Genomic DNA, 23,294 nt, shown 5'->3' with positions numbered 1-23,294 from the left:
CTCTGTAGAGCTTGTGATTATGGAAAAGTCCCTACCTATGATTACAAGAGAGGGAAGTCTATCTCATGTCATGGAAACATTTCTTTTTCTTTTTTCTATCACATATGAGCTTTCCTAAGCATTCTTTGTTGCAGAAGTATTTGTGATTTATCCACTTGAGTCTTTCTTCATGATGGAGATAACGTGCTCAGATATTAGCTCTTTTTAGGCATAAACTTTGAACTAAATATACAATAAGACGATAGATACAAGTGAATGTCTCTTTTAATTTATCATTGTAAAGACTTCTCTTTGAGGCCAAATTTGTGATTAGTGCAGCAAACTTTTAGACAGTATAAATGGTTTGTTGATGTTTTTTTCTCCTATTTGGTGTAAACATATCAAGCATATGGCACTTCCAAACACATCTTTTCCTTCTGTTTCACATGGACATTCTCGAGTCTTTGCCTTCCATGTTGCTTAAATTTTCCTCGGTATTGTGTTTCTTTCCTCTTTTGAGTTTTTAGATAATGCCTGATCGTTGATCATTATTGCTTCATCCTTGGTTGCTTTATATGCTAAATCATTAGAACTACAACTTGTCAATGTATATGCTAATTTCTCCTGGCATTGTTGGTATTATTGATGTCTTCATCTTACTCATTATATGTCACTACATTTGCAATTGAGTGCAAGCAGTTATGCCTGTGTAAATGAATGGCAAAACCTAACCCCTTCAAATGACTTGTTCCAGTGCCTATCCCCTTGGCAGCCAAGTCCAGCAAAAAGGACTGTGGATTGGTACAAGTAAACTGATGAGCACCTGACTTATTCATATTTTTGCTTAGACTGTAGATTTGCTAGGAGCAGGCTGGAAATGTATTTGCAGTTTGCAATATGAATATAGAAAGCAGGCAACAAGTAAATGCCTCTAAAAGAGTGGTTGTTTATACTTGAAAATGCTTGCAAGTAATTATTGTAGGTAGAAGTTGCAGATGCAGCTATTTTAATGCCTGCATGCATTTCAATGTGGAACGGAAAGATGAAGAGAAGAGTATCCATATCTAAATTTTTTACTTGATTGCCGGCAAAATGTGTCTCGCACGCAACTGAATCACTTGTCATGGCCTAAATGAATTCACATGAGAAGTTGGGTCTTGATTTTTCTAATAGCAATTGATGGTTATTTGAAGCTTAAAACTACGAGTTGCATGCTAGATTCTTATGGCTACTTAATTTAGATTAAGAAAAGAAGAGCTTCCAGGAATCCATAACAAGCTAACTTGTCTGGAGGTCAATCCTTGGCATCAGCTGAAATCTTTCAGCCTTCGCTTCAGCATATCCATCGACTTCTTCCGAGCATCCTGCTTCGTGTTTCGGCTCGACAGGCTCCCAAACAACCGATCTGGTGCGTCCTTGAACTTTTCGCAGATGCTCGCAACCTTTTTGTAGTCCAAAGCACCATAGTTCTTCTCTCTTATCACCGGATTCATGAAGTTCTCAGGCTGATTGCTCACCAGCAGATTCACCAGCTGCCTCGCTTCCACCAAACAATCTCTGAAGCTTCGGTCTTTCTTCAACTCGCTCAACCCCGTGCTCTGGAACCTTTCAGCCGCAAACGCTTCCAATGTCTTCAGATCATTGCCGATGCCGATGACAGCATTGAGGGTGAACCTCTTCAGACTCTCACTAAGAAAGGCAGCCACGATCGAATCCGATATATGATTCAGAGCACCGACACCGATCTTGTAGAGAGCTTCTGCAGGCAGAATTTGCTGAGCGGTGGAGATGAGGAAGTCGAGGTAGACGACGACTTCGTGGATGTAGTCGTTCGCGTTCTCTGGAGCTTCATCTGCCGTCCAATTGATGCCGTTCATGAGCGCCAAGTACTCATCCAACTTGGAATCGATCACGTTCACCAACGCATTGTAAGCTGCATTCTGCGACGCCTTGAGGACAGCCTTGGCAGTCAATCCGGCATGAGGCCTTTCCACCAAGCGCAGAGGCACCGAGCAGAGTTGGGCAGCCTGCCACAAGAAGAGATCGCAACTGCCCTCGAGGACTGCTATGTTCGCCGCAATCTGCATCGCCTGCGACACGCCGAGATTACCAGTATGGATCATGTTGAGCAAAGCTTCGTTCAGCACACCGATCACGAGCTTGTCGAGGTACTTCTTGACCACTTCGTAAAAGTTGATGTGACCTCCGTACGACAAGTAGTTGACGGAGTCCTCGATGAAGGAGCGCACGATGCGGCACACATCTGGAACAGAGGAGGAGAAGGGTGCGATGTATGGGAATGCAGGCATTATGTCGGAGGATTGAAGTTGGAACGACAACACGTTCATGTTGTACTCGTACTCCTTCTTGATCACCATCTGTTCGAAGGAATCACTGGCCAGGATGTCGCTGATCTGCTTCCAGCACTCGCTGAGGAGGAGCTCGTGGTACTTGTCTCTGCTGCTGTCGAGCACCTCGAGCAAGGGCGCTACCCGGTAGCCATGGCCGGTGAGAGTGGCCCCGAGAAGAGTCACGAGGTCTTTGATAAGAAGGAGGTGGCTCGCTGTATCGGTGCGGGAGAATTGATCCTCCAGAACGGATGTCATCTTCGCGATGGCCGTCTCCCAGATCGCCTCCACCTGACTGTCCGATAGCAGTCCCCCTGCAGTCCGCCGAACTCGATCCTCCACGATGAAGAAGCCGGCGATCTGCGCGAAGAAGGGCTGGTGGGATTCAAGAAACGGCTGCGCCGACGAGATCTGCAGGTCCAGATTGAGCTGCATCAGCCTGTTCTTGTAGTAGTAGTCGCGGAACTTCTCTTCGATCCCAAGGCAGGTGTGAATGTGATGAGCTCGGTAGACCGGCGTGAGGTCGAATTCCAGCATCGAATCCTCGTCGATGTGCTCGATGTCCAACGCGCACGCGACGTCGCCGACGCCGGTCCGGCTCTGCTCTTCTGCTTCCCTGCGGCGCGCCCGCTTCTCCTCTTCTCTTTGCCGGGCGGAGGAAGCCTGGCCGATGGCCAGCTGCCCGATCTCCTTGGCCGCGCTCCTGATGTGGACGAGCCAGTCGTTGAACTCGCTGCAGACCTTCTTCTCGATGTGCAGCTTGAGCGCAGGTATCTGCTTCTCGATCACCTTCCTCAGGGGCTTGAGAGGGGTGTTCTGGATGTAGTTGCGCTCGATCATGTCCAAGGTCTTGAGTGCAGGGTAGAAGCGGCTGTTGGAGACGTGCATGTTGCAGGTGAGGCAGAGCTTGGAGACCTGGACGCAGACCTTCAATGTCTGTAAGGCCTCGGTGACGTTCTTCTTGATGAGGTACAGCTCGAGGAGCTCCTCCAGCCGCAGCAGAAGCGCGCTGGCCACCTCCTGCAGCCTGAGATTCTCGCTCGACAGCATGCTCTTCAGCTCGTCGGCGTCGACCAGCACGCCACGCAGCTCGTCGACGGCGACGATGAAGTCCTCGTAGTGAAGCTTGCACAGCTCTTCGATCTCCACCTCCTTCTTCTTCACGATGTTCCTGAGCTGGTGCAGGAGGGCCTCGGGCTTGCCGGACTCGAAGGAATGGCGAACCGCAGGGCCCAAATCCTCCCCGTTCCCGATGGAGGTCGCGAGGACTACATCGACGCCGCCGTCCGCGTGTTCCACCACGGTTCGCCTCCTGGACGGGGCATGCAGCATCATCCCGGAATCTGCAGCAAACATGAAGGAGATCAACGAGGAAGAAAGGAAAGATTGCTACATTGAGGCTTAACATTCATCTCCACCAATTAGGGCGGAGGTCAGCTTTATATCATGCATACTTACGTTGTCTTAAAACTCCGTCTCTACCTCCAAACAAAAAAAAAAAAGATCGAACGTTTTTTCGCAGAAAAAGTTCTACACCGTATAGAACAAATCATAAGCAAATTAAAAGGCAGCTCCTCTTTTACGGAAATACGGAGATCAGGAATCACAGAGACGCCTTCTTTTGCCATTAACGAATTGAAGAAAATACAATCTTGGAAGGATCAAGATCCGCAGGTAAATCTACCAAGAAGGCTGCTCCTTTTTGACAGAAATGAGGAGAGAAAGCATCACAGAGGTACCTTATGTTGATACCCACAGGCGAATGCAGGAAAATAAGCGTCTTGGAACGATGGAAAAACATAATATTTCTTTTATTGCCCTTTACATATCAAGTTTTATTGCCCTTAAGTCATAAGTGGCGGTTTTCTATGCGTGTGACTCGCTCGCAGATTACCTCCGCGCGCGACTCGGTCTTGGCGGGGGCGCAGATGAGGCCGCTGCGGAGAGAGGGGAGACGGCGCGGCCAGTGCCCCAGGACTTGGCCGAGATCTGGTGACCGGCGCGCTTCGAAGCAGCGTAAGGCTGGCGTCCGTTCTTAGCGAGGTTGCCGTGCACGAAGCGAACGACGTCCGGGCGAATCGGCGCCCTCCCAGATGCCGAGAAGGCCAATACAGCCAGGGGATCCGCCCCTGCTACGGAAAGATGCGGAACCGACGATACATCTCGCGCAAGGACCCCCCTGATCGTCTATGGCACCGAGGGTTCCAAGATCGTCAAAGCCTTCCGCGCGCCTCGACCGGCTGACGTTGGCTCCGGGAGGCCACATCGGCCGGTTCATCTTCTGGACTCGGTGTCTGGTACCTTCGATGAGCTACCCGAGAAGAAGAAGGGGTACGCGCTGCCACGGCCGAAGATGGTGAATGCTGATCTGTCGAAGATCATCAACTCAGACGAAGTGTCATCTGTGGTGCGGCCGATCAAGAAGGAGGTGAAGAGGCACACTCTAAAGAAGAACCCGCTGGAGAATCTATGCATGCTGCTGAAGATGAACCCATACGCCAAGAATGCCAAGAGGGTCGCTCTGCTTGCTGAGGCGCAGGCCAAGAAGGAGAAGCTCGACAAGAAGACGACTAAGCTCCCCCGGGCAATAAAATTCAAGTGTTATCTTTTAATGTATCTTATTAGTTGGGGTTTGTTCTTTTGGTTTGCTTAGTTATATAGTTAGTTACATTTAATCTTTATATTTTAAAAAATTATATTATATTTCTATAATTATAAAAGTAAAATATTATATCTATTTATGATTAATTATAGATTTTTCTATAGTTAGCTGTCCTTAGTATTTCAGTTTCAATATTTTAAAAAATTTGACACCTCTATAGTTACAAAAATAAAATATTTAAATATATTTATCTTAACGTCATTGATTTTATTAATAAAATTATAAAAAAATAAAAATAAAAAATAAAAAAATAATTTTAATATTTCAATTGATAGTACTGAACGGCATCAATGGTGTTAGACGATAATGTTGTTGGGGACACGAATGGGTGTTATCGACGAGGAGAGTGGTGACAAGAAGTGAGAGTTGCTCTATTGTTGTGTCGATACCAACATAGTTATCAAGTGATCATTTTATTGTTTTGCATCTAGATCATTATCGATATAGTTCATTTACATCAACGACGACACAAATACAGATCAACAAAAGGGTAAATCGATAATTACATCGATGTAGATATAAAGCGATCCTTAGCTCTCGTCATCACTCTCTTCATCCATAATATCCATCTATGTCCCACAATGATGTAATTATCCACCACTATCACAATCGATACCATCCATCATCATTAATTAGAGTCTTAAAATTATTTTTTATTTTTATTTTATATAGATATAGATGTTTTCAATTCGTAATTATAGGAATGTTAATATAATTTTTTAAAATATAAATATTAAATAAAATATTAAAGATAGCTAACAATTGATAATTAACCCCCTCTCTCTATCTAACTATGCTAATCTGGCCGTGCTCAGTTGATGAGGACATCTCTCTGTTTTGTTCCACTGCGAGGAAGAGAGAGAAAAGTCCAACGCCCAGTAGGGGGTGTGGCATCGGAGCCCCAGATTTTGGAAAACACAGGAGGAGCTGTCGTTCCCCATCGATGGCGCCGTCGCCTGGATGTGGATCTCGCCCGACGGTCCGTGGTTCAGCTCCTTACGTATATATGTGTACGACGGCAGGTCGAAGCAGCGCCGTTCCGCCATCAGCCAATGGATACATACTTTTACCACCACCAGCAGTGGAGGTGATGCCGCCACTGGCGTTCTGATCGTCTACGCTGAGATCGTCTTGGTGGGCAGCCTCGACATGGTGGAGAAGGCCCGCTTCCGTGGACGAGCAGTGCAGTGGTCCACCGCCTCCTGTTGATATAATAAATGGAGAAACCCATCAGCGATAGCAACGCATGCATATGCATGTCGACAGAGCGACGCCACGAACAACCAACCCTAGACGGCATCCTCTCGTCCTTTTTCCTTTCCTTATGCCTCGTCGTCTTCCCCGCATTACTTGTTGATGACAGGGGCACCAGCAGCGAGCCTCGGGTCGTGCATCAACGCGGCTCTCCATCATCGTCGCCAGGTCACGACTGCAACGTCGGATAGGATACCAAATCCTCCCGGGATAAGTACAGTAAAAATGAATATATTCTAATTCATTTTCAAGTATAACTGGATCAGCTTCAATCAAATTATCTCAAACTTTCATCATTAATATATATTTTTTATTTTCAAATGACTTAATAAAATTAATTATTAAATTTCGAATTTATTTTTTTAAGTTTTATAAACGAGTGTATCTTAATTTATTTTTAAGCGTATCAATCAACCTTAATAAAACCATCTGAAACTTTTACCAATCAACTAGGCCACCATTTTAAATTTATTGATTATATATTTTATATTTTTAGAGGATTTTAAAATAATTAATTATCAAATTTTAAATTTTTTGGTTAGGTCCAATGAACGAGTATATTTTAGTTCATTTTGAAGTATAACAGGGTCATCTTCGATCAAAAGTTTCACTGCTCCACTAAAACAAGATTCTAACATCATTAGAAATATTTTTTCTATTTTTTTAATAATTTTTTGGATAATTAAGATTTAAAATTAAAATTTTTGATATAGGTTCAATGACCGAGAGTATTTTAATTTATTTTTGAGTGTAACAAAATCAACTTAAATTAGACTATCTCAAACTTTCACCAATCTACTAAGGTATCATTTTAATATCATTAGTATTTTTTTTTATTTTTAGAAGATTTAAGAATAATTAATTATCATAATTTAAAATTTTTTGAATAAGTTTTATGAATGAGTATATCTTAGTTTATTTTGGAGTGTAATAGGGTTAACTTTGACTAAGCCATCTCAAACTTGGAGAATTCTACTAGAATATGATTCTAAAAAGGTTTATATTATTTTTTTATTTTATAATAAATTTAGGCTCATTTTGTATGAATATTAGCATTTTTTTTTAATAAGTTCTGAAAATAAGTGTATTTCAATTTAATTTCCAATATAACAAAAGCTTTTGTAGGTACATGATGAGAAGGAGAAGAGAGGAAGGTAGGAGGAGACAAAAGGATGAGTAGAAGAAAACAAAGGATGAGCCGAAGTAGGAGGGAGGCAATGGCGTCGGAGGAGAAAGAGAGAATGAGTAGAAGAAAACAAATGTAAAGGAAAAGGATCGAGAGGACCAGAAGGCAAAAAGGCGTAGGAGGAGGAGAAAAGAATCAGTTGATGCATTCTTACATTCTAACTAGGTTTTGATGTCATTGAAGCTAAAGACTAAGGACATATTAGTCTAAATTGGAAATTAGGGATGCCCTCAGGTAAAAACAAATAGAGGAGCACATTCAGGTTAAAAGTCAATAGTAAGACCTTTTTGAAGGTAAATTACCCAAATATTATTTGTGTATCAATTCGTTCCACAAAACCTATAAGATAGTAAATATTATTTGTCACAAACAATCAGTTGACTTGTGAAATTATGAGTGAAGCTTAAATTTAGTTAACTAGCCAAAAGAAATAACAAAATATGCAAACAAGTAGTAGGCAAACTATAGAGAAAAAACAATATCGAAATAATATACCACAAAAGCCTCAAGAAAGACACCATTCCAATAATAACTTACTTGATAATGTGAAAATTTGTAATTTCACAGGTCCTCCTTTGCATTTAAAAATTTGGTTCCTAACAAGAATTGCTCAAAAATGGATGGAAGGAAGGAAGAGAAATGAACAAAAAAAAAGGACAATTTGAAGAACTGTACACCTAGAAGAAATATGCCTAATAATTGTACATATAGAAGAATTCCTCTGAACCTTCAAAAGCGTCATCAAGTATTTCCAAAGTTTTATAAGCCTGTGAAGAACTCATACGGATGAATAAATCAAATACTGAATGCAAATTATGAACATAAAGCATTTGACAAATACTTGCCTATCCTATAAGGTCTGTACCAATGTTATCACGTTCAATGGTCTCTATGTTCTTCTTATCACTCAAGATTTCTAATACTAAAACACCAAAGCTGAAAACATCGGATTTGAAAGACAACATTCCATAGTTTGCATACTCAGGTGCCATATATCCATCTGATGTATGATGGTAATTTGCTTGCATTAGTTAGTTCATAGTAGTAGCATATTGATATCTTGGACGACTTACATTGTTCCCATTGGTCTCCTAGTAGCCCTTTCTCGAATCTCATCTCCTTGGAAAATTCTTGCTATCCATCCCAATATCTGATATCTTTGGATTCAGTGACTCGTCAACAAGTATGTTGCTTGGTGTTAGATCCCGATGAACAACCTTCGTGTTGCAGTCTCGATGCAGGTATTGCAGTCGTCGAGCAATCCCAAAAATAATATCAAGTCGCTTAGACTAGTATACTCATTCTTTTATCTGCTCCAAATTTTCAATTTTGCAAACATAAGAAGAGTAACATATCATCAGTCCAACACAATCTGCACCTGTTGAAGCAGACCGAGGAGGAGACGATAATCGTTGATGGACGTCTAATGATGACATGACACAAATTGTTTGCCTTGTGAATCTGGATAGTGGAAAAAAAATAAAATAAAATATGTTAGTTTGATAAGTCCCATAGTCCCACGTCGGGAAAATCAGACTTGTTGTCTCGTATTGGAACTATAAATAAGGGTCTGGGTTTTGAAGTTAGAGGCACCATAAGTGACACCACAAGAAAACCTAAGTATTTACTTTGGTTTAAGTCCACACTTAGTTAAATAGTTTGGACTTATAGTTTGGATTTTTCTTATTTAGTATTTTTGGGTATTTTATGGCCTAGGAACATCTTCCTAAGGCATTTGTAATAGTCCTTGGATATAGGTCAAAGTTAATTGACCGAACCACGTAAATCTGGTGTTCTTGTCGCTTTTATCTTTTCGCTTTATTGTTTTTGTTGTATTGCCAAAATTACCTTATGGTAAACTTCCTGGGGCTAGCTCTAACAAACTGGTATCAGAGCCTGGTTTCGGGATCTTTTGGCAACGATGACAATAACAAAGATTGTTGTCGAGAAATTCGACAGAAATGTCAACTTCGGTTTGTGGCAACTCAAGATGGAGGCCATTCTAGTTCAAGACGGAGTTGATTTGGTACTACAGGGAGCCGAGAGCATTCCAGATGATATTCCAGATGGTATGTCAAAAGAAGAGCTTGCGGGTATGGATAAGAAGGCCCGATCAAGCATCATTCTAAATCTCGCTGACGAGGTTTTACGGGAGGTAGCTACGGAGACTACGGCTAAGAGCATGTGGGACAAGCTTAAAGTCTTGTACATGAAGAGGACAGTGGAGAATCGTCTCTACTTGAAGCAGAGTCTGTATATGCTTCGGATGATTGAAGGTACATCTATACTCTCGCATCTTGATAAGTTTGATTCTTTGGTTATGGATTTGGAGAATATAGATGCAAAAATTGATGATGAGGATAAGGTACTTTTGTGTTCTCTTCCCCAATCTTTTAAGTATTTCCGTGATACTTTGATTTATGGAAAAGAAACAGTTTCGTATCAAGAAATTAAATCTGCACTGAAATCTAAGGAACAGATAGACAAAGATATCACTGGGGAAAGTAGAGAGAATCAGGCTGAAGGTCTGGTTGTTAGGGGGAGAACAGATAAAAGAGAATTTGACAGTAGTAGATCTAAATCTAGATCTAAATCCAGACATAGAAATTTGGAATGCAGATATTGTCATAAAATGGGCCACATTAAGACTGATTGCTTTAAATTGAAAAATAAATTAAAGCAAAAGGGAAAACTTGTTGAGAAAACTACTGAGTCCGCTGAAGCTAGTGTAGAATCTGATGAGAATGTTGAAAATATTTTCTTTGCTACTGATGACAGGACAATGTCAAAAAATGAATGGATTTGAGATTCAGGTTGTTCTTATCACATGTGTCCTAATAGGGATTTTTTTTTCACATATGAATCTTGTAATGGTGGAATTATTTTGATGGACAATAATGCCGCGTGTGATGTTGTTGGTAGAGGAACAATCCGAATTAAAATGCATGATGGTATTGTGAGGACGCTCACTAATGTTAGACATATTCCTGATTTAAAAAAGAATCTCATCTCTTTAGGCACCCTAGAGGCTCTTGGGTGTAAATACACAACTGAAGGTGGAGTTATGAAAGTTTCTATAAGTGCTCTTATTGTTATGAAAGCTTGTAGGTCTGGTAGCTTATATATTATGTAGGGAACTACTGTCACAGGCTCAATTACAGTCTCGTCATCATCATTGTCTGATTCTGACATCACCAAATTATGGCATATGCGTTTGGGTCATATGAGTGAAAAATGTTTGAGCATATTGAGCAAAAGGGGTCTACTTTGTGGACAGAGTACTGGGCCACTGGACTTTTGTGAACACTGTATTTTTGGAAAGCAGAAAAGAGTCAGCTTCACTTCTCCGACAGTTCACAAAACGAAAGGTACTCTTGACTATATTCATTCAGACCTTTGGGGTCCAGCTCATGTTCAGTCTAAGGGTGGTGCTAGGTATATGTTGACTTTCATTGACGATTATTCCAGGAAAGTTTGGGTTTATTTTTTGAAACATAAAAATGATGTTTTTCTAACCTTTAAACAATGGAAGGCTTTGATTGAGAAGCAAACAGGTTAACAGATTAAGCGGCTTCGAATAGATAATGACATTAAATTTTGTGAAGGTGACTTTGAAGAATTCTACAAAAATGAAGGAATCGTTCGGCATCGCACTGTTAGGATGACGCCTCAGCAAAATGGTGTGGCCGAACATATGAACAGAACACTCTTGGAGAGAGCGAGGTGTATGATCTCAAATGTAGGGTTGACAAAGGACTTTTGGGCAGAGGCGATTAATATGGCCTGTTACATTGTCAACCGTGCTCCTTCTGCGGCACTTAACTTTAAAACTCTGGAGGAAGTTTGGTCAGGTATTTCTGCTGATTACTCTGATTTAAAAATTTTTGGGTGTCCAGCATACATGCATGTAAATGAAGGAAAATTAAAGCCTCGAGCTAAAAAGTGCATTTTCCTTGGGTATGCTTCTAGGGTGAAAGGATATAGATTATGGTGTTCTGATCTCAAATCCCCAAAAATTGTAATCAGTAGAGATGTTACTTTTGATGAATTATCTATGTTATCTTCTAAAGAGGATTCTACTAGTTGTACAAATGATAGTGCACAAAAGCAGGTGGAGCTTGAGATTGGTAGTTCAGATTATTTTAAGTCAAACTCTTCTACTCAAAGAATGCCAATAGGTGGTCCCGAGTCTACTGACGTAGATAATCCAGAGGAAGAGCAATATTCCATAGCCAAGGATAGACTATAGAGAGATATTCGACCACCACAAAGATATGCAAATTTGGTTGCATATGCTTTGTTTGTTGCAGAAGAAACAAGTAAAGTTGGTGAGCCTACTTCCTACTCAGATGTAGTTTCTTTTGATAATTCCGCTAAGTGGTTGATTGTGATAAATAAAGAAATAGAATCACTCCATCAGAATAGAATTTTGGATGTTGTGAAGCCGCCTTCGGGTAAGAAAATTGTTGGATGCAAATGGGATATCATTGCTAAGGGAAAGGTCCTTGTTCAGAAAATTCATACGAAGGACAATTTAGCTGATATGCTTATGAAGCCTCTTCCGGTTTACAAGTTCAAGCAGTGCTTGGACTTGGTTGGTGTTCATTGTTAGTAATTGCCCGTTGGGGCTTTTATGAAAAAAGGTGGAGCAAGTTTTGTTGGGACATGCCAAGGTGGAGATTTGTTAGTTTGGCAAGTCCCGTAGTCCCACATCGGGAAAATCAGACTTGTTGTCTCGTATTGAAACTATAAATAAGGGTCTGGGCTTTGAAGTCAGAGGCACCACAAGTGGCACCACAAGAAAACCTAAGTATTTACTTTGGTTTAAGTCCACACTCAGTTAAATAGTTTAGACTTATAGTTTGGGTTTTTCTTGTTTAGTATTTTCGGGTGTTTTATGGCCTAGGAATATCTTCCTGAGCCATTTATAATAGTCCCTTTTCATAGTAATTATTTGCTTCTCTTTCGTCCGTGGATGTAGGTCAAAGTTAATTGATCAAACCACATAAATCTGGTGTTCTCGTCGCTTTTATCTTTTCACTTTATTATCTTGTTGTGTTGCCAAAATTACCTTGTGGTAAATTTCCTGGGCTAGCTCTAACAAAATCAACTATGACCAACACAAACAAAGCAGATTTCTTGAGATAGGGACCTTTAAATTCTTGTATCGATGATAGATATCAACGAACCCCACCCAATAAAACCTAAAGGCGTATTTGTTATTAAGAAATAAGTTAATGTTTATGATTGTTTCTATTGGACTTCGCTCGTATTACACTAAATATACACAGTGTTAATGTAGTATTCAGCATTTATGAGTAATGTACTCTTAGAATAATTTAAATATTACCTTGTAACCAATGCCAAATGCACCTTCCCCAAGTTTGTTGTCATCGGAGAAATCACAAGTTGCAGCTTCAATTGTAGACAAATTGTTGTATGAAGGAAAAATGCCAAATCCACCTCCAAATGTGGTATCACGTGAGACATCACTAGTTGGAGTGCTTCTCTCTCTGCCAACTATTTGTGTTGTACCTGCAAATTGTCAAAAGACTTTCATTTTCTCTTTTTTTTTTAATCTTTTTGAAACTTTTTTTTATCTTATTTCTTAAGAATAAAATATTTAAGAAGCTTTCAAACTTCTGGTTTTACTAAATACAATAGTCAACCAAACAAACAATGATTACTCCAAGAAAGGAAATACAAGGCTTGTCATAATTGAGTCCTAATCTTGTATGGACTCTTTATCTCTATGTGATAATCTCGTTTATCTTTATATGCAAATATCTTGTATGGACCCTTTCATGCATATGAATTGTTCTGTCGCGACCTCTCACCCTAATCCAATATAATAAGTCTCTTGTTTATCCAGAAACATAGCTTTAAAGTGATGGATGATTATACATGCTTCCTTATTCATCGCCTGCTGAGCAGCTTCAATCTTGGTGTCGGTCATAGTTGAGCCTGGGCTTTGTTCCAATATGTTGTCAACTGCCATCAAAGATGGTCACAGAACCCGATATATGAGAACACCATGATAAAAGTGAAACACCATGCGATCAATATGTACAAAAAATTTCAAAGCAAGAAGAAAATACTTTCTTTCTTGACTTGTCGAAAATATATGTATTTCCAAATTAAAATTTACTCTCTCTGTTGATAGTAGATAGAACTGTAGCAGTTGATCCAACTCTTGTTCGAGCAATACATCAACATAATATTATTAGAAAATCATAGAACAATTAGTGGAAATACATAGAAGGACGATCAGGAAAATATTGTGTAAAACCCCAGTTCAATTAGTTCCGTATTGCCAATGGTGTTGCCACTATAATCAAGGTGAATCTTGTTCTAATATGCTTCCATATCACATGAAGGCTTTAATAGAAATCATGTTATATGAATTATTACTTGGTTGTATAAACAACCTAGAAAAATTAGCTTCAAAAGTATTCATGTTTGATTTAAACAGTGATAAAGGCAGTCTACGGGTCTCAAAAGAGCACATCAGCAAAATAATTTTTTTAACCCTCTTACCGTAGATATGCATATGGAAAGATCCTAAAATTAGCAATGGAAGATTTCAGCAAACTCAACAATGACTTATAAATTCTAATAAGACGGTGTTAGATACAAGGTTCGTAATTTCATATCATATTAGAGTATACCGAGCGGTATATTCTGACGTATCGCTCGATATATATATATACATATACATATATATATATATATATATATATATATATAATAATAATAATAATAATAAATAAATAAATAAATAAAAAGAGCCACGTTGTTTCTTCTGCTCAATTTCTTTTCCCCGCGAAGCTTCTCCTCATGCAGATGAGGAGAAATCATCGACAACGCTGAAGCCTCATCACCTCAGACGAGGAGACGACATCTCATCTGCTAGTGAATCGATATATACCGCCCGGTATGAGCAATGTTATCTTCTAATTATACTATTACATGGAATGGAATGGATTGAAGTTAGCAAAGGTTATTAAAAGAATACACATATATCGGATGCATTCTTTATCCTGGTGGAACATGGAGTTAAGTTGGTCAAAATTGTTCAGTGACACCAAATAAAATTTAATAAGCCGCAATGCATTGTTAAGTTGGCTGAACTTTTTGGGTTGTAGGAATAAATTCTGAGAAAAAAAAGGAGTATTGCACATTCAGAACTATTGTGTTGATTGGGATGAGAATTTGTGTATGGATAGGTTGGCCAAAAGCCGAAACTTACATCAAGAAGCAACAAGAAATATACAATATTAGATTAATTAATTGGATTACAATTAAAATCAAGAAGCTTAGATGGTTCACAATTACTCATAGTCAATGCAGGCACAACCAGATTTGAACCAATGTAAATTACCGGTAAATTCAGTTCGCTAAAACTTTTCATGTCCAGTTTCTTTAATGCAATAACATCTTATTATTATTATTATTTAAGATTTATCTATCATGCACATCTTTTCAGTAGGAGACAACATGTATGTATCGTCACTGAAGAGTATGGCAGAACCCTATGAGCTTCGGGAACACTTTGTTTGCTCACCATTTCTTGTGTGGAATGAGCTACAGTTTTCGCTTCCATTTAGGAAAGAAGAGGTAGTCAGTATTACTAAAATGGAAACAATCAATTTGATCATTATATTTATACTAGAACAAGACCAAGAAAGTAAAGAAAATAGCTTCCATATAAATAGAATCTTGTATGAATCACTCGACATGTTCATCAGCTATGATATCTCAAATCCATATGCAATTCTATTGCAGAAAAGAGCAAACGTAGCTTGTTTTCTTCCTCGATTCCTCAACCACAAAAATAGACAAATGCTAAACAGAAGAAGGAAGGAAGCCTAGTCGTACCGAAGAAACTTCTTTCGACAATGCTTGCATTTGCCGCAATCTACTCAGAAAGTCTTGAAATTAGATAATTAATATACTTGAGTTTACAACAAGTGGTAAACCATGAGTACAATGTTACTATTAAGTTATTGCCATGTCACATAAAAAACAACTAAAACCCCTATCTAGCCATCATCATGCAATATATAAGTGCATGATATCAAATTTGTGTTTTTGTTTGAACGAGTTACATATGCAGCCTGACAATGTCAGAAATCATCCTATTTCACAAAGACAACAATAAGTATAGCATTATTCTTCTTCTTCAAGAAAGGAAAAAGGGAAAACATCTATTTGACACCGCTAAATGCACAAAAAATGAAATGTGTCTGCTGCTGTAATGCTTTTCAAGATAAGTTGTCAAAGATTTGCAAAAAAGGAGTCAATCTATTTGTTCTTTGTTTAATATTAGTGCCATTAGTAAATCTTATAAGACATTGGATAAATAAAATTGTCTTCATTCGTGTGGAAGATACAAATAACGTACGGAACCCAAATGAGAAACTATGTTTGTTTATAACATGACTCCAAGTCATCCTAAACATATGCTAAAATAAAATACAGGAGCTTCTCGACCAAGCAAAAATGTGTTCATTTTTTGGAGATTGCAGAATGAGAAGTAAGTAGGTCATGGCCAAGTGGAGAAGACACATATAACTTGAAGTTGATGACTGCATCTCACATGGTTCATACGTGTCTGTGGATGTCTGAATTAAAAATTATGTAAATAGCAACCCAGCCTAACTTCAACTTAAGGATAGTGAGACTGAAAATAAAAAACCACATTTTATCTGACTAGTTAGTACATCAGGTGTAAATCGGGAAATGTAATTTCTATTTATTTGTAGAATCAGGAAAATAGAGTAATTTCATTTTATCTGGAGGTACGGAACGGTATTAAAAATCCTGAACCAAACTAACTACTATATTCCAAGATATAGTTCTTGTACTACCATATTCCAAGATATCTGAAATTTGTTTTGCGAGGACTAAAGAAACCCAGTTCGAAGGCTCCACCTGCCGAAATTAAAGTTTCACCATCAACCAGAGATTGATTTGGTGCAATTGTATCTCCTGGAATCAAGATGTGAAACGAGAATATACAAATGATTAGAAAAGGGAAGAACTCTTTTCCATATCTATGTGACAGAAATTTCCAAGACCTAAACGATACGCTAGAGCTACATTAGTTGTTGAATAATTGGCACAAATGGCCTCGTTCTCAACATAGATATGTGTTTCTTATGTTCATCAGCATGTCCTTTCGAGATGGGTACTAATTTCCATCAATCTGCACAATTTAAATATAATGATTTGCAAGGATTCAAGAAAAAAACACCTTATACTGTACGATAACTGCTGTAAAGCCAAATATCACCGTTGTATTCAAGTGGAAAGATAGAAACCTTATCTGCAAGTCATACACAGCTACAGAATTATCACCACTAAATGCACATTTAGAGCACGGACCATTTGAGTTGGATTTTTTCAGTTACCAATATTGAAATAGATTGTTAGGATCATTTTTCTGAGCTTTTGAATAATGTTTATTGAGTCTGTTTAGTCCAGTTGTTTATTGAGTCGGTTTGGTTCAGTTAAAATCAAGTAGAGGTTTATTTAACATTTATTTATTATTAGAGTTCAAGTCCTGATTAAACTCTGGGTGGAACTCTATAAATAGGGATGTAACTGCTTCTTTTTAGGAATCTATAAAAAATACTATTCTGTCTTTTGACAAACCCTAGGAGGCCGATCCCCTCGAAGCGATCAAGAAGAGTCGATCCCCTCGAAACGATCAAGGAGGGTCAATCCTCTCGAAGTGATCATTATCATTCCCATTTCTCCCCTTTCTTCGATGATAAGACTTTAGGGTTTTATCATTTGGTATCAGAGCCTACGATAAGACTTTAGGGTCTTATCATTTGGTATCAGAGCATTCTCATTTCTTTCATTTCTTCTACGATAAGACTTTAGGGTCTTATCATTTGGTATCAGAGCAACGATCCTTGGCGCAGCCCGCCGCAGCCTTGCTTCCCTTCTTCCCCACCACCACTACAAGGCAACTCTTTCTTCACCGTTGTCGATGTTTCCCCGGCCAGCGACCTTCGACCACCGCTGCCAGGCACCATGCGACGACCACCGCACACCTCCCAGCAGCCGATCCCCCCTGCTTTGCATCTTTTGTAATTGAAATAGGGCAATCACGGCAACTCACATCTATTGCCCTTGTTTCCAACCGTCACTGTCGCCTTGAACGCCGTCGCCGTCGCCTTCCAACCGCTGCTCCCCCATGCGACGACTGTCGCTCGCCTCCCAACCGCTGCTCCTGCTCGCTTCCCAACCGCTGCTTCCCCTTGTTCTACATCGGTGGTGACCGAAACAGGGTAGTTACCACCGTCATAGTCGTGGGTCCCCTTGCTGCCGCAGTCGCGAATCCCCTTGCTGCTGCAAATGCCGGTTGCCACCACCGTCGCCACTGCTGCCTAGCCAGCGACGACGCCGCTCGCCACCCAGCCTGCCACGACCCTCGCTGCCTCCTTCTCCACCACCGCCGCTGCGCTCCGGCCAGCAACGACTACTGCTACCAACCACCGCAGCCTTCACCTCAACCCCCTCTATCTGCACCGTTGCTGCAGCCCCCTTGCTCTGCATCGTTGCCGCAACCACCGGTTGCCACCACTGCAGCCTCAGCCCCGGCCGCTTCAACGCCACCTCCCTCTTGTTCTGCCTCCGCTGCTGCAGTTGTCGGCTGCCATCACCGCAGCCTCAACACGGTTGCTCGGCGATTGCTTCCTTCAGTCGCAACTGTCGCCTTTCAGCCTTGCTCTCATCTCACGCAGTGACACAAACACAGGGTAGCTACTCTTCCTCTAACGCAGCGATCACAGCACTGCCCTTGGCGTCCACCTCCTCGGCAACTTCGCATCGATAGTGTTGATGCCCTTGACCGACACCAAAAACAGGAGTTGAGATTACATATTTGCAGTCTTACGTAATGGCCGCTGATAACTCGGTGAAAGCACAAATGGAAGCATTGGAAATCAGAATTGAGAATCGACTGCAAGAAACACTTAATGATTTCAAAAAGAGCCTACTGGAGAGCCTCAGCAAATTTCAACAAAATGGGGGCTCAAGTTCTATGTTGCACATATATGAAAATACAGGAAAAATGCCCCAAGATTGTGACACAATCTACTCATACATGAAGGTGGATGGACAGCTCTTAAAAATTTGTCAGATTTCTATAGTGTTGGAATATCAGAGTAGGTTTGAAAGATTATCAAATCAAGCTAGAGATTGGTCAGAACGATAACTTCTGGATACATTTATTGAAGGTCTTATTCCAGAGATCCGGTGTGAAGTTAAGGCTCGTCAACCTCACACTATGATAGCTGCGATCTCATTCACACATCTACATGAGAAAAAAATCAACAGGGAAAATCATGGAAATAGAAGTGACAATAACCAGATGATCAGTAATCCACCAGCCCTATCTATTCCCAACCAAAGCCTTGACACCCGAAGACTAACCAAGTAGAACTTAAGGAAAGATCAGCAAAGGGCTTGTACTATGATGAAAAGTAGAGTATGGAGCACCGATGTAAACAAGGGCAACTTCTGATGATTGAGCCAATTAGAGAGGAACCATAAGTAAAAGAGTTGGACTCTGATCATAAAGGTATGAAAACTGATGAAGATATTGAAGTCATCACACATATAGTGCATGCATTGGCTGGCTACACTAACCCACAAACTTTGAAAATCGGAGGAATTTTGAAGCATCAACCTGTCACTATTTTGATTGATACAGATAGCATTAATAATTTTATGGACAGGAAAGTTGCAGCCCAATTAGCCCACCACATTGAAGGCTGTGATATATTCGAAGCTGATGGATGGATTTTAACTTATGATAGCAAAGGCCAGGAATTTCTTACAACGATTACTATACTGAAAGATCGACTTATTGCTTACACTGTCAAAAAGTGGAGACCATACTTACTTGATCAACGGGTTGTGATGCGTTGCAGATAGCCTATAACTGAAGTGCTAAAAGACAAGCTCCCCGAGATTGATGCTGCTCAGCCTTGAGGACAAGGTTGATTTGAAGAGGGAGGAACTGTTAGGACCCTTTTACTAAGCTTTTGAATAATGTTTATTGAGTTTGTTTAGTCCAGTTGTTTATTAAGTCGGTTTGGTTCAGTTAAAGTCAAGTAGAGGTTTATTTAATATTTATTTATTATTAGAGTTCAAGTCCTGATGGACTCTGGGTGGAACTCTATAAATAGGGATGTAACTGCTTCTTTTCAGGAATCTATAAAAAACACTATTCTGTCTTTTGACAAACCCTAGAAGGCCGATCCCCTCGAAGCGATCAAGGAGGGCCGATCCCCTCGAAGCGATCAAGGAGGGTCGATCCTCTCGAAGCGATCAAGGAGGGTCAATCCTCTCGAAGCGATCATTATCATCTCCATTTCTCCCCTTTCTTCGATGATAAGACTTTAGGGTCTTATCATTTGGTATCAGAGCCTACGATAAGACTTTAGGGTCTTATCATTTGGTATCAGAGCCTACGATAAGACTTTAGGGTCTTATCATTTGGCATCAGAGCATTCTCATTTCTTCTATTTCTTCTACGATAAAACTTTAGGGTCTTATCATAGACATGGAAAACAAGAATGGATCAATATTCTAACACATGCCAAAAATCTTAGGAATTCATCGAATTCATGTTCAAGTACAATGTCAGGACTCTAGCTACAAGAGTCCTAGTTAAATTTTATTAAAAGAGATATTCATGTAAAATCTACCTAGCCGACCACTATTAAAGAGGTGAAGAGGCCGACTAGGGTTAGGGTTAGGGTTAGTTGAGAGGTTGCTTCTTACAGTAGAAATCTTATTAAGAGTTGGTTAGAAGTAGGAGTCCTATTAGGAGTTAGGGTTTAGAAGCCCCATAAATAATCATGTATTAATTCTCTTTTCATGGGGAATAGATGAATCTTTTTAGCAGCCTTTGAGCAGCAACTTGGAGGAGGGAACCCCTATAGAGTTCCAAGGAGGCCGATCTCCTAAAGAGATCAACCCTAAGCTTAGAATATGCTAGGGTTCTATCACTTGGTATCAGAGCATTGTTCGTGGCGTCTCACTGACCTTCCGTAGCCATCCATCAGCCCTCCTCAGCCGCCCAAAGCAATTCTCACAATTGCTTAAAATATCATTACCAAATTTCGCTGTCATCTCCACCACCATCGATCATACTTTGATCTCCTCGTGAATTGCAACAGGTTCTGGTTTCCTACCTTATTACTGTTGCAATTTAGTTATCCATAGTCAAAATTATAAAAAAAAATTGTTCCTATATTGCTCCATAAACTTTTCGTCGTAAAGTTTTCATCTCTACGACAAAAGATACACTGCAGAATTCCAACCACATAGCACAGTTTGTTTGATCTTGTTACTGCATTTTTTCTATCCAAATCTCTATGAAATTTTTATGTTAGCTTTAACACTTCCTAACAATGGATTTTCCTTTGGTTTCATAAAAAAATTCTTAATATAAATTACTGATCTTTTATATCCAATCTGCTAGATGCACCGTAGAATTCCAATAGTATAACATAGTCTATTTGATCTTGCTACTACGTTTTTTCTATCCAAATCTCTATGAAATTTTTACGACAGCTTTGACGCTTCCTAACAGTAGATTTCCCTTTTATTTTGTTAAAAAATTTTCAATATAAATCACTAATCTTTTATGTCCAACCTATTAGATACACTATAGAATTCCAACCGCATAGCACAGATTGTTTGATCTTGCTATTGTGTTTTTTCTGTCCAAATCTATACAAAATTTTTACTATAGCTTTGACACTTCCTAAAAGCAGATTTCCCTTTAGTTTCATTAAAAAAATTCTCAATATAAACTATTGACCTTGTACGTCCAAGCTGCTACACTTTAGACGTAAAAATCTACTGCAATACCTTTCCGTGATCCTTAATTTTTCTGAACCTTCCACCACCCCATGCTATTAACCCATCAACAAAAAAAAGACAGGAACATCTCTGATCTATAGGCATATGCTATGGTTTCTCAAGATCCAATTGATGCTAAATTTGAAGCATGGGAATCTCGGATTGAATTGCGGTTTGAATCGCACTTGAAGGACAAATTACACGCTTTGTTTGCAGAATTCAGAATTGGATAATCACTGAGTCCAACCAAATTTCAATAAGGAGAAAGTTCAAAGAGGCCTCTAGAGAAGGAGGGATAGCCCTCGGACATGCTTCAGCCACGCATGAGGGTGGACTTCCCCCAATGGGAAAAAGGAGACCCGACAAGGTGGATTTCGCGCGCCGAACGTTACTTTCGCTACTATCGAACGTCAAATGATGCTATGGTAGAAATTGCTATCATCCACCTTGAAGGAGATGCTATTTAATGGTACAATTGGTTGTAATACAATCATGGGGCTCTGACATGGAATCAATTTAAGAACGTACTGCTAAATCGTTTCGGACCTACGGAGTATGAAAATATCGATGGCCAACTCGTAAAGATTCGACAAACCTCTATGATTCAAGAGTACCAAACCAGGTTTAAGAAGCTATCCTACCTTGCTCATGATTGGACTAACCATTAATTATTAGGAACATTTATCGAAGGACTCAAGCTAGAGATAAAAGGGGAGGTTAAGGTGCGATAGCCCCGTACCATGACAGTTGCGATTTCTTTCGCTCGAATACAAGAAGAATGGCTCAACCAAGATGCTCGGAGGATGAGAACCTCTCCTAGGCTCATGACATATAAACCTCCTTCTACTCCCAGCCATCCTTTGTTGCTAAAAAAATTGACAAGAGAAGAACTACGTGACCGATCAGCAAAGGGTCTTTGTTGGCATTGCGATGAGCCATGGAACCACAATCATCGTTGCAAAATGGGCTGCCTCCTATTGATTAAACCTCTTGAAGACATGGAGGAGGAGGTCCAAGAGCATGAGGAAGAGGTCGTGGATGAAGAACATGTTGGGAAATATTGGGGGCGATATCACATGCGTAGCGGAAGAACAGAAAACAAAATCTCCTATTCCCAAAGAGATGTTCATCGTCATGCTAAGATTGGTGTACAAAAATATGCAAAACTTAAAACTATATATAGAATATATTATATTACATAGGGAGATCATATATCTTTGAATCCCTACAAATCTCTAGGAGAGGGTGAAGGAGGTCAAGCGCCCTCCTCTCTAGTGATGATCCACACAGCAGGGCTACGATAACATTTCTCAAAACTCCAGGCCTACCCTGAGGTAGAAGGGGGGAGGAGAATAGGAGAGGCAAGCAAAGATTCTAGTATATGAACCATTGAATCCCTCATATTTATAAAGGTCCCCTATCAACTTAACCATAATGGATCCTCTCCTATTGGGTATTGGATCTTCATCCAACTATCCAAGCCTCTTAAATTAGTGGATCTCCATCCAATAATCTCTCATGGGCTATTATTGTATCTCGTCCATGGGATCCAATAATTTAGGGGCTTATTAGATATCCAATAAGATAGGAGCTCTGGCGGATATCTCATATCCGAACCTCTACTCATCGCAATGCCTACTATATGTTTGTGACCCTCTAGGCCCAATATCGAGTTGGCCATGAGTCATACTTGTCAGAACTCCTTCTGGTTTAGTAAATTATTATTTTCATAATAATTCACTCGACTCATCGACTACGGACGTACTAGGCCACTACGTTGTAGTCCCTAGACAATACAGGGGAATCCAATCCATTGGATATGTCTATCCTCAGTTACAATGTACCTATAGTCCCTCATCCATCTAATATCCTATAGACCGTATACCGGGCATGGTGCTGTCAGACCTATACGGTTTCTACTCGAGTCTTGCTCTAATCGGATTCTCTCGAGGAACTCTCTCTCTTAATCCGAATA

At 40.0% G+C, this 23,294-nt stretch overlaps 1 protein-coding gene and 1 pseudogene across 1 annotated transcript; one reads left to right on the top strand and one right to left on the bottom strand.

The window, feature by feature from the left end:
• Window positions 1-1,245: 1,245 nt before the first annotated feature.
• LOC135628010 (exocyst complex component SEC15A-like) lies at window positions 1,246-3,659 on the bottom strand. The gene has a single exon (XM_065134527.1). It carries the CDS (start codon window positions 3,657-3,659, stop codon window positions 1,287-1,289), a length of 2,373 nt encoding a protein of 790 aa, XP_064990599.1. The 3' UTR covers window positions 1,246-1,286.
• A 379-nt stretch (window positions 3,660-4,038) lies between these two features.
• Window positions 4,039-5,002, top strand: LOC135627524 (large ribosomal subunit protein uL4z-like; annotated as a pseudogene).
• The last annotated feature ends 18,292 nt before the right edge of the window (window positions 5,003-23,294 follow it).

The sequence above is a fragment of the Musa acuminata genome, chromosome BXJ2-11, assembly GCF_036884655.1.
Source record: "Musa acuminata AAA Group cultivar baxijiao chromosome BXJ2-11, Cavendish_Baxijiao_AAA, whole genome shotgun sequence".
In the NCBI taxonomy this organism is placed as follows: Eukaryota; Viridiplantae; Streptophyta; class Magnoliopsida; order Zingiberales; family Musaceae; genus Musa; species Musa acuminata.
This window is presented reverse-complemented; position numbering and strand designations above follow the sequence as displayed.